At 43.3% G+C, this 11792-nt stretch overlaps 1 protein-coding gene across 1 annotated transcript in view; it reads right to left on the reverse strand.

Annotated features, from left to right (window-relative positions):
* Nucleotides 1-2949: 2949 nt before the first annotated feature.
* CPM (carboxypeptidase M) overlaps nt 2950-11792 on the reverse strand; it is an 18658-nt gene continuing 9815 nt past the window's right edge. Inside the window, exons 4-9 of the mRNA XM_009071620.1 lie at nt 8454-8626; nt 6815-6999; nt 6397-6567; nt 5442-5594; nt 4287-4435; nt 2950-3577 (exon numbers count right to left, since the gene is read on the reverse strand). Coding sequence (XP_009069868.1) covers nt 3344-3577; nt 4287-4435; nt 5442-5594; nt 6397-6567; nt 6815-6999; nt 8454-8626 — 1065 coding nt within the window. The 3' untranslated portion in view covers nt 2950-3343. The remainder of the gene's footprint in view (nt 3578-4286; nt 4436-5441; nt 5595-6396; nt 6568-6814; nt 7000-8453; nt 8627-11792) is intronic.

An 11792-nucleotide genomic window follows, 5' to 3' on the forward strand; every position in this document is an offset into this window, starting at 1 on the left:
TCTTTCCCTTTGCAGCATGTAAAGTGCACATGCGCTGTGGTGCACTGTGTACCAGACTGCACTTTAAGCCTCACAGAGACATATACACCTCTCACAGAGAAAAATGTGCTAGGACAACTACACACAACACACTGGGACTCTGAACATTCCTTGTCAGATATATATATAAGCACGTCGTTACACTCCTGCAGATCACAGGTTCAAATCTTAAAACATCCAGCAGCTGCTCCAACAAAAAGGTCTTAAAAAAAAAAAAAAAAAAGGCCTAGCACTGGCATTCTATTTCCCCTTGCAGCCTGTAAGCTGCATGTGCAATGCGATGCTCAGAACATTCCTTCTCAGCTCCACATACCATGTTGCACTTTTCATCTCACAGAGACACCTGCACCTCTGGCAGAGAAAAAAGTGCTAGGACAAAAGAGTTGCTGGATTACGCCTTCTTGCAGCTTTTAAGCTAGTTGCCACCCACTGTGGGTATGTACTTTCCTTCACACCTATTAGAACCAGCTTACTTTTTGACTCTTGCAGACTATTGCTTCGTAAATTAAATCCTTCAGCTGCAGCTCCCATACAAAAGGTCCTGTAAAAACAACCCGCTGCTAGCTTTCACCTTCCCTGTCAGCCTGTATCCTGCAGACAAACCATGGTGATCAGCAATTTCCTCCTCCCTCATACACAGATTTCAGGCTATACTGAAAGTGTGTATACACTCAGAACAGACACAGTCTCACAGAGTCCAAAGTGTCTGTCTACCTCTCACACAGAAATAAGTGCAGGACAGAGGCAGTTTCTGTATTGCTCCTTCTCTTCACAGTCTTTCCACTACATAAAGTCGCCTCCAGTGATGAATCCAATCAGTCCCAGTAACACCTAGAAGGAGCCAATTCATCCAACTCTATGGCTGTACCCCAGGTGCCCTCCACAGGTTCCAATGATTGACCTCAGTTGACATTCACCTTCCCGTGGCAGCCTGTAAACTGCACACAGACAACAGTGCTCTGAGCAATCCTCAGCTAGAAGCACCTAGTTGCACATTAACTCTCACAGGCTACTTTAATATGCCACTGGCACAGAAAAATGTGTCAGGACAAAATCAGCTGCTGTATTACCCCTCAGTCTAGCTACTCACCATCCACTGGTGATACAGACTTAACTTCCAAGACCAGTAACAACCACTGACCCCAGAATACAAACACTGTCAGTCACTTCCAGAAAGAGTTGAGCTGTTCCCAGTCACTCTTAGGGTGTTCCTTGCTGCTCCCAATACAACCCCCCTCACCACCAGTATGAACCACTGATGAACCCAGAATTATTCCAGATACTGCCCAGAAGATTCCACTTGCCACCAGCTTAGGCCCAGTGACTCATGGTGACTTCCAGTTCACACACCAGGATTTCATTTGCTCACAGCCACTCCCAGTCACATGCAGACTGTGCCAAGGAGCTGCCAGCATGCTCCCAGTCACTGACAGTTGCTCCAAGATGCTTCCAGCAACATCCCTCTTGCTCACAGCCACCCCCAGTCACCCTCAGTGTGTTACCAGAACGCTCCCAGTCATGCCAAATCGCTTCCAGCAGGATCCCACTTTCTCACAATCACTCCCAGTCACCCCCAGTGTGCTCCCAGAATGATCCTAATAGGATCCCAGTCACCTCCAACAGGACCCCAGTGGCTCCCAGTATAGCCCAGGTGCTCCCAGCACGTTTCTAGTCATTCCCAGGAAGAACCCAGTCATTCTCAGTGTGGTCCAGTTGCTCCTAGTATGATCCCAGTTGCCTGCAGCATGGCCCCAGCAGCTCCCAGGATATCACTAGTTGCAACTGGGACCACTCAGAGGGTGACTAGGATCATACTGGGATCCTACTGGGAATGACTAGGAACAGGCTGGGGATAACTGGGATACACTGGGCTCCTGCTGGAGGTGACTGGAATCATATCGGGATCATACTGGGACCACACTGAGGGTGACTGGGAGTGACTGTGAGGAAGTGGAATCCCACCGGGAGCAACTGGGCATTACTGGGAGCATTCTGGGTGTGACTGGGAGCAACTGGGCCTATGCTGAGGGGAACTGGCTTCCTATTGGGAGTGGCTGAGAGCAACTGGAATCATCCTGGAGGTGACTGGGATCATAACAGAGGTGAGTGGGAGCCCCCAGGACCATGCTGGGAGCCAACTGCATACACACTGAGATCATACTGGAAGCTACTGGAACCATGCTGGGGGGACTGGGACTATGCTGTGGCTAACTGGGAGTGACTGGGTCTACACTGGGAGCAGCTAGAAGCAACTGGGGCCATGCTGGGGGAAACTGGGAGCCTACTGGACTCATATGGGGACGTGAGTGGGAGTGACTAGGACTATGCTAGCAGCAAGAGGGATGATACTGCAAGCAAGAGGGACCAAACTGAGAGTCCTCTTGGTGCTCTATATTGCAGACACTCATGGGCTATTTCCTTCTCTAGACACACATCACTCAGTACAGACAGCTTCAGTCTCGCAGATTCCAAACTTTACATCGACATCTCGCACAGAAATATGTGCCAGGACAGAGGCAGATTCTACATTACCCATTCTCCTCGCAGCCTTTCAACTATAGACAGCACACAGGAGCTGTGAGTGTTTCCTCAGCTGTACATACCAGCACATTGTTACACTCCTGGACATCCTGCACATGTTTTCAGCAGCTCTACCAGAGGGGAACACCATTTTCAGAGACCTAAATTCCTCCCTTGTCCCAAATGGTGCAGATTATCACCCAGCTTCCTTCGGCACATACTTACACTTCATTTTCATCTTCTTTTTATCTCATCTGAGCCCTGAGCACTCTCATCTGTTCAGGTATGAAAGAGCATATGTGAAAATGCAATTCTTCATTTATAGCATTTTTAGGCTTTATTGCAAGAAAATAGGACGGAGCTGAGCACTCACAGCTATGTGGCACCTTAGCTGTAGGTTCAGTGAGGAACCTGAGCTTATGTGAAACATTTGCAGTACAATCCTCACTTGTTTTTTTCAATTCAGGCAAAGTCTTCAGAATGTATTTGTAATTTCTGCATCAAAATTCTACAGTTACCTCCATAGGCTCTACAAAATTTCTTCAGAGTAAAATATGTAGAAAAATATGATAGTCTATTACAATTAAAAACAGGATGGTTTGTTATAATTAAAGTAAAACAACTGATTGTCAAGCCAGTATTTTACAAAATACAGTAAACATGACTGTGAATCTGAGAATTTGGTTTATAAAAACATATATTCTTTGGGATATACAATTCCTTGTCTGAAAAGTCACATTGGTGCAGGAAGATTTTGCTTTGCCACGACGTGTCATTCTGGACTTTATTTGAAGATTACAAGCATAATGGTCATTAAACCCAAGACATGTAGGGTTGGTTTTACTGCAGCTGAAGCCCATGCAAGATGCTGGTAGAGGGGAGTTTTGGGACATGAAGCAACTTTTGATCTAATAGAGACTTCTGAGAAAGAGAAGTCCTGTTTCAAAGCACTGAAGTTACCAGTGTTGTCAGGTATTTCCACTGTCTTCAGCATTGGTTTATATCCTGGTACAGTAGCCTAGGAACAAATAGGAAAATGTTCTTACTTGGTTTGAAACTCTGAGTTCAGCTGTGAAACAATAATTGTCTAAAATGCTTGTTCACACTTTAGATGTGCAGGGAAAAATGTCCTAAATATATGTTTGAGAACATGGAATGAGAAAAGAGCAGTCACATTACAGCAACAAGACTACTGCTGTACAAGAGAGGGAATTACTTAAGCGTAAGCCCTTGGCTGGCAGCAGGCAGAGCCTACTGTGCATGGATGTTCTCTAATACCTCCACAGAGAAACTGTTTTTACACAAGGAAATAACTGTCACTGGTGGTGGTGGTGTCAGCCTGGTGCTGCCCAGTGCTGCCTGGATCCCAAGCTTCACCTCCTCACCCTGCAAGACCTCCTCACCCTCACCCTCCTCACCTGTGCTTTGTTTCAAACACCTCAAGCTAGTGCCACTGGGCTCCAGATGCTCAGCTGGCTCCACCATCAAGGTCAGACAAATGCTTATCTCTAGCCACTGAGGACTCGAGATCTTATTGTATCAAAAAATTTACTTTCTGCTGACTCATGTTTAAAGATATTATTTTCTTCTAAATCTGCTAAAGAGTCTTTACAACTCCTATATATGACTTGAGCAGCTCAGCTCACCCACCTGTAAGAATGCTGTCTGACTGTGCTCAAGAACTCAGTGCAATGAGAAACAACCATTTAGTAAGGCCACACACTTACATTGATCACATATGTCCCAGGCAAAAGGAGAAGAAAGTACTCTCCTTGTTCATTTGTTCTGTAGGGGCAAACATGCTGCCTTCCTTCGGCTTCCACGATGGCATTGGGAATAGGATTCCCATTCCTATCAGTAACTTGACCCTTAACACCTATGAAAAAAGGAGTGGAGAGAAAGATCATGACCTGCAACTATGGTGAATCTCCTTCTCTGAGAAAGTCAGACCATTCTGTTGCTGGATCACTCAAAGGCTTTTACTGAGTTTGAGCACATATAATAATATCATTAGTCACTTTGGTCTTACTGAAGGGAATTAAAACAGAAAATTCTTGGTTGTTGTTGCTGTTGTTAATAGTTTACCCTCACATTAAGTTAGAAAGCAGCACTGTAATCTCTTCTAAATCTCATGTACTGAAGGTACCATATACACTTATTGTACATGTCTTTTACTGAAGAGCTTCAATCTTCAGTACTGATTTGGTGGTTTTTTGCACACACAGACACCCTTATTTTTTGTAATTTTAAATAAGTCAGTCTAGTACTTCCCAAAGGCAGAATACCAACAATATCTGCTTATGAAGTCATTTCCCTTAATTCCCACACACCATCTTCAAGGCAGCACTGGCATTAAGCAAAGATAAAACAGCACTAAAATATTTTGGATAACAAAATGTAAGATAAGCAACAGACTTGTGCAACCCCTTCAACTCATTGTAAAGCACCACTGCTTCATTAAGCAGCAGCTCTCTTCCAGCTGTGAAGTCAGACTCGCACCTAGAAAAGCCTTTCAAAAATACAAAATCCAAGCAGCAAAGACAAGTGAAACCATTTAGAGACCTCTGAAATAAATGACTGCCCCAAGGCTGCTCAGGAAAGCAGAGTCCCTGAGCAGGGTGTATGGTCAGACTGCCCCGGGGTCCTGCCCCAGCACATTTTAAGCCCCTAGCACCACTGTAGTAGCACCATCACCCCTCACATGACACACCTGTAGGTTCTCCTCCCTTATCCATCCCTGGCCTTGTAGCATTTCCTGTTCAGGAGCTCCCAAGTTCATGCCAGAGCTTCTTCCCTCTGAGCTGTGACACTGACCCAAGCTGCTGAGGAGTTCCTACTCACCTGGCTCCAGCTCTAGCTCCCATCTCCATTCACATACCCACCTAGATGTACTTGTTTTATATATTCGATCAGAGCAACTTTGTTGTCTCTCCAGAACTTTTCCAGCTGGTCTGCTGGAGGATATTTACAGCATGACAGCTCCAATGTAATTTCAAAACATTGTCCCCAGACATAGTTGTAATCTTGCATTCCACCTTAAAAGTGAAATAAGAGTGTTCAGCTGCGAAGAAACACTAAGTTCAAACTAGAAGACAAATTAGAGAGTTAAAATGTTGGTACTCAATCACACCTGTAAGAAAAGTAAAACAGATAAATTGTTCCTCAATGCCACACTTGTATTTACTGCCTCCTGTGGAAAACTGACTTCATTACTCTAGTTACACATTGAGTGTTTTCTAAAGCACAGTGGCATTTTGGGAATGATGATGATTGTGGCTAAGGGTGGGTCTTTGACTTAAATTCATTCAAGCATTCCCAATAAATAGTGGCAGATAAATTCATAGGCTGGCATAGGGTTTGGCACTGCCAAAGCCATTCCAAGAACCTTTTAAGTATTTGAATTCAGACTGTGAAAGCATCACAGTGCTACAGTACACAGGACCCATGTTCTATCTGGCTACACATAAACAGTAATGAAAACATTTATTTTAGTGATCAAGCATTAAAATGATACATGAACAGAAGATTGGTTTTCTTGCTGAAAGGACAAGATCTGCCAAGCAGTTTGTGCACGTGTGTTATCTACACAGCTATTGCAGGCCTTAAGCAAGGGCACAGACAGCAGCGACAGTCCCATACACTTGTATAATTGCTGGCTGGGAGAGCCTGCAAACACCCAGGTCCAGCTCAGAGAATCTGTGTGAATGAGTTGGCTTACTCTCCTCATCAGCCCTCTAACTCTGGAGAAAATCACTGCCCTTTCATCAACAAAGATGGCAGAAGAAAGCGAGAACATCATATCTGAAGCAGCTGAAAAAATATCACTGACATTCTTACCTTCCAGCTGGTACCAAGAGTACCCATTGGTAATGCCTTCTGGAAAAGTTTGTCTGTTGTCACACCCAGTCCCTTTGTACATGCTGATGTGGTTGAAAGAATATGTTTTTGCCAGGTGAATAAAGACATCATCATCTGGAGATCTGCTATAGCCTTTCAAAGAGCCGGTAACTGCAGGACAAAGATAGCTACCATGTAACTCCCACCACTGGTAAAGCATACAGTGCTGGCTTACACACAGGATACACATCTCCCAAATATTCATATTAGGCAGTGAATTTTGATGGGGCCTATCAAATTCTGCCCATCTCAGCTCACAAGTTAGAAGAACCATGCAAGAATCCTTACCAATTTTGCTTTGGTACAGCTAATGTTCCTAAACCAAATGAGCTGTGGAGAAGAGACTTTATTACCTTACCTGAGTTACCATTATCAAAGGTATAACTGGCAACCAGGGCACCCCCATGCAAGTTTGCTGAAAGAACAAATGTTTCATTTTTTATCCAGTCCATTACTGCTCGAGTCTCTGGCTGAATGCTAGCGTTGTTGGCTTCAAAGGCATCAGGAAAATTTCTGTTCAGATCTTCTCCATTCTTATTGTACCTTAGAAAGACAGAAGACATTCCCATTACACTTCCACATCCCCAGCCTGCCAGTACTCCAGATCCATGGTATGCTAGTGTCTTCAGGAAACAGGCAAGATGACCATTGCATATCTTCTCAAGCATTAAGATGATGGACTTTCTGGCAGCACTGTAATTTTCATAGGACACAATAAAACAATTCTTCTATTGTGTTTCAAGTAGAAACAGTGAATATTTAACATGCATATAGCATGCACATGTCTACACATACATGAATTAGAAAAACCAAAGGCAGATGATGAGGACTTTTTCCCACTGGTACAGAAGATCAAGGTAACTACCAGATGGCTGTGTCCCTTGTACTGCTGTCACTCTGGACAGAGAGAAGGAACTTGAGTCAAATGCAGGATGTATTCTCTTCTTCCTGAACCTAAGGTCCAGCCTGTGCAAATACTTTCTTGCTTCTTCAATCAGACCAGTCAGTACAAGAGTAAAGACGTATTTACCGTGAACTGTGTTAATTTTTAAACTCAGTTAAACTCTATTTAATAGGGAATAAAAAATACCCCCTTCCATACAAGTCACATCTATTTGCTGAGGAATGAATTTCTTTCCCAATGAAAAGGATAGCCTACACTGGCTACCTAAAGAAAAATAAAATAAAAAAATCTACCTAAACTACCTTTTCCCTTGCTTCTGATATTGCTACAGCCAGTGATCCAAGAGAACTTCTAGCTTATGAGTTTGCTTTTTCTGCACATTCTGATTTTGTCCCTTTGGCATTCCTTCCCATTCTCTCACTGTCCCCTTCCCTCTTCTAGCTTGTTAAGCTTTTCATCCCCTTTTTGATCTCTACAATAGTTACATAACAGGATGCAAAAGTAGCACAGCATGCAATGCCAAGTTATATTTTCTTCTAAGTTCTTTTCCTTGCACCACTATTAGCGCAGAACCTGTTACAGCCAGAGAGCTCTGCTTGAGTACCTCCTCCCTCTTACTAAATCTGCATTCAACTGATCTTTAAACACGTTGCTAGAAATCCATTCAACAAGCGTAGACACACCTTTTACTTGTTAAGAAGGGTTACAGAGTTTTCTGATTCAAATAGCTCTCTGTGGGTGGAGTTTTCCTTTTTTTTTTTTCTAACAACTTAAAGGTGCTACAAAATAGGTAATTGTGCTTCTCTTCACATTCTGGGTCTCCTGCCTAAAAGGTGAGGTCATTACACCATTCTGACCAATTTTCTCTGGCTGCACCACACATAAACACCAGTCTGACTCAGTCATCCAAAAACTCTATGCCATAAGCGTGTCTTCAGAATGGCACAGGCAAAAATTAGACCTAACACATCCTTCTAGATTATCCTCTCAACCACGTATGATTCAGTCTCTTGGCTATCTGTGATTATTACTCCCCACCCATTTCCTTTACCTCTCCCACCCTCCTAAACCTTACCACCCTGCTAAGCCTTACCTTCCTCGTGAGTAATAACAATCAGGTACTTTTGTAGCTTCAAATCCATCCGGATTCATCGTTGGCATGATATGAATCCGAGTATTATTGAGTAACCGGGTAATAACTGGGTCACGCCTATAGCTGGTCACCAGGAAGTCTATCAGATGGAGCAGGATTTCTCTCCCAACAGTCTGTATAAAAAAAACATAGGTTTTATTTCAGGTCTGCTATGGGAGAAAAAGAAGAAAATTTTAAAAAAATACCCACCACCTTGAATGTCCAGGTTTTTCTTCCTGGATTACACAGACATACAAGGCATACAAGAGCATTCTGATCAACACGGGTTTGCTCTGTGCTCTCCCCTAAGTATATTTAAAGCAATTTAATAATGAAAGGAATCACTGGAGGGTTTTCACAAGGGTTTTAAACCCAGATCAACCAGAGCTTTTTGTATAATGGGAAACTGATTGTGCCAGCTGCACTGTTTAAATCTCGCATGGGTAAGGAACAGCTTTATCAAAAACTCAAACTGCCTAACAAACATCATGGGGGCTTGGAAACACTGCACTGTGTTTTCTCAGTCCCACTGCAGAGTTACAGCTCTGTCCTGATGCCCAAGGGACCCTGGGCCCTGCACATGAGCACAGTGCTGTGCATCACCACTTGGCAACAATAGTTCATAATAGAGGAGGGAGAAGCCTAGCATGTGTTTCAGGGTGCTACAGAGTAGGATTTTTTCTTGTTAAACTCCTTTTACGGGAAGTCAAGCTTAAAACAGGATCAAAGAGACCTCATAGATACTTCTGTTACATTGCTTTATTTTAATGCCATGAATGTGTGTGTTGGGGAAAACAAACATATATATCTATATATATCTATCTCTCAATACTTAGAAAAAGACATGGAAGGACATTTGGATGCAGACTTTGGATCAAGAAAAGGCAGTGGTAGAGAAAAAGCTAAACATATACAAACTTATATAAACAAAATCGTAAGTCATGAAAGCTGTCAGGATATCTCCCTTTAGTCCACTGGATTTCAGGCAAAATAGTGGCAAGTTCCAGATCCAGAGTTAAGAACAATCCTACTCTACCCCACAGACGACTACTACTACAGTGTTCAATGCACCGTACTTTCCAGGGGCACTTTCCACAGCACTGTGACCCATGCCTCAAGGGCACTGTAGGGTTCATACGCCCTGGCTAGAATGGGAACAAACCAAGATATGCAACGAGATGGACTCTAGAGATAGTTTATCTCTACTTTACCTCCAAGAACAAAGCCTGGTAAATCACTGCAGGCTCTAACTCAGACCTACAGTATCTCTGTATCTTTGAGAATGAGTCTGGTATCACTAAAGCGGAAATATTGCAAAGGATTTTTTTTTTTCTAAAGTGAGGAACATAGAGTGGCATTACCAGTTAAACCTGATGAGCAGATACAGATCTCCTTGCTGTCAGACTGGTACAGGCTAAGGTAAAAGGTAGGGGGAATCAGGCAGGGGAAAAGGAATATTTATCCACAGCTATTTGCTGCACTCGTATCTTCTTGAATTTTCACATTGGTGCATTTTAAGTGGCAAATTCTGCTCTGGGTGTTAAGGTAAACAGAAACACTGACACTGTCCAGCAGGGCCTCTGCCTGGATACACAATAGGGCAGGAGAGCTGGGTATAGGTGCTGGTTCAGGTTGGGAGCAAACCATGTCTTGCCAGTTAGCTGGCAATTGCTGCTTATTGCAGGAGAAACAAACAAACAATGTAGAGCCAGACACAACTCTGCTGTTGTGGATCACACTGTTTTAAGTGTCATATCCGAAGGCAGTCATGGTCTCTGAACTGGTACTCAAGCAATTCTGCCATGCTGTTAACACAGGGGGAAAAAGAAGGATCTCTTCTCTTCCAACCCTGCCCCCTACCAGATTTGTTCTTAACTTTAACCCCTGCTGCTGATCTCCTGCAAGCCACCATCCAGTAATCTGCTAGGGGAAGCTGCATTACACAAACACATATATTGTGCCATTAACTAAGTGGGTTCTTTTCTGGACACTTTGCAAATGGGCTTTGAAAAGGGGTGGGGAAGATACCTAATTTCCTCCACAGTCAGTAGCTTTCAGAACAGCACCTGAATATGTGAAAGCAGACTGCTCTGCAGGTTTGACAAATTTACTCTGTGAAATTTAAGAAGGGGAGCAACAGAACCTGTCTTGTATAGGCAGCCCTTGAACAGGGTGATAGACATCTTGGGAAGCATACAGAGGTGGGGGAAGAAAGGAGGGGAGAGAAATCAGCTAAATCATGGCCCTGGGCATCAGAGATAGAGCTAACAGACTCTCAGAATCAGCCAGAATGGCCCCATCACAGAGATAGTTAAACTACAGACCAGAGGGCTGCTGTCTGAAGAAACTGGGAAAGTGCTTTTCTCCTACTGTACTTCTCTTCAGTGTCTGACCACAAGAAATCCAGAAAAAAAAAAGATAAAAAACAGGAACAGGAAGGGGAAAAACATAAAGAATAGTAACACGAGAAGGTGGTGAAGAAGGACAATGTTTACAAAGAATGGAAGAAGACCAGTTTTTCCATAAACATTCTTTGCACCTAAAAGTTAACCCCAGACTTACATATACAGTATTTTAAACACTAACTCTATTTTATAGGATTCCTTGTATCGCTATTGCTGTACCCAAGTACTCAGCACATTAAATAATTCAGAATATTTGTAACAAGAGAGTTGGTACTCTGATCGTTGCATGGTGAGGGAAGAATATAGTTACTACCACTCTGTTTTGGTGGGGTGACAGAGGGGTGGGTTTATTTTGGTCCAGAGTACCCTACATTTCTTGAGAAAGCATATCTGGAGTCATCTGAGGGACAGGGAAAGGTTTTGTTTCTGGAGAGATCAAGTTTCGATCAAGCCCCTGAAAAGCATCTGCTGGTCAGGCAAGCTTTACCCTGTTACTACAGAGGTCAGCTGTACCTGTGGATAAGAGTTATGAGTCACTTAGTTTTACTTTAGAGCTTCAAATAAAGGATCTAGACACACTTAAGTTAAGCTGCTAACAGTAAAGTCAAGGACAGGCATCTTAACCTGCCTCAAGTCTAATATGAAGATACAGAGAGCAGGGGACAGCCTTTATGTGTTCTGGTGCTTTGAAAAGACATGATGAGTATTTGGTTTTAATTGAAGTATCCTAAGGACAACGCCCAGGTGTCTTGTTTTGCTGTACTTCACATGAAGGGTGACAGAAAAGCAAAGGAAAGCCCTTTCTCCCATTCCTAGGGATACAATTAGACATTAAGTTTCTCTGTGCACTTTCAGCTGTCAGTTCCCTCATGTGCCCCAAAGGAAGAAAGTCAGC

The sequence above is a fragment of the Acanthisitta chloris genome, unplaced genomic scaffold (genome assembly GCF_000695815.1).
Source record: "Acanthisitta chloris isolate BGI_N310 unplaced genomic scaffold, ASM69581v1 scaffold1893, whole genome shotgun sequence".
Classification (NCBI taxonomy): Eukaryota; Metazoa; Chordata; class Aves; order Passeriformes; family Acanthisittidae; genus Acanthisitta; species Acanthisitta chloris.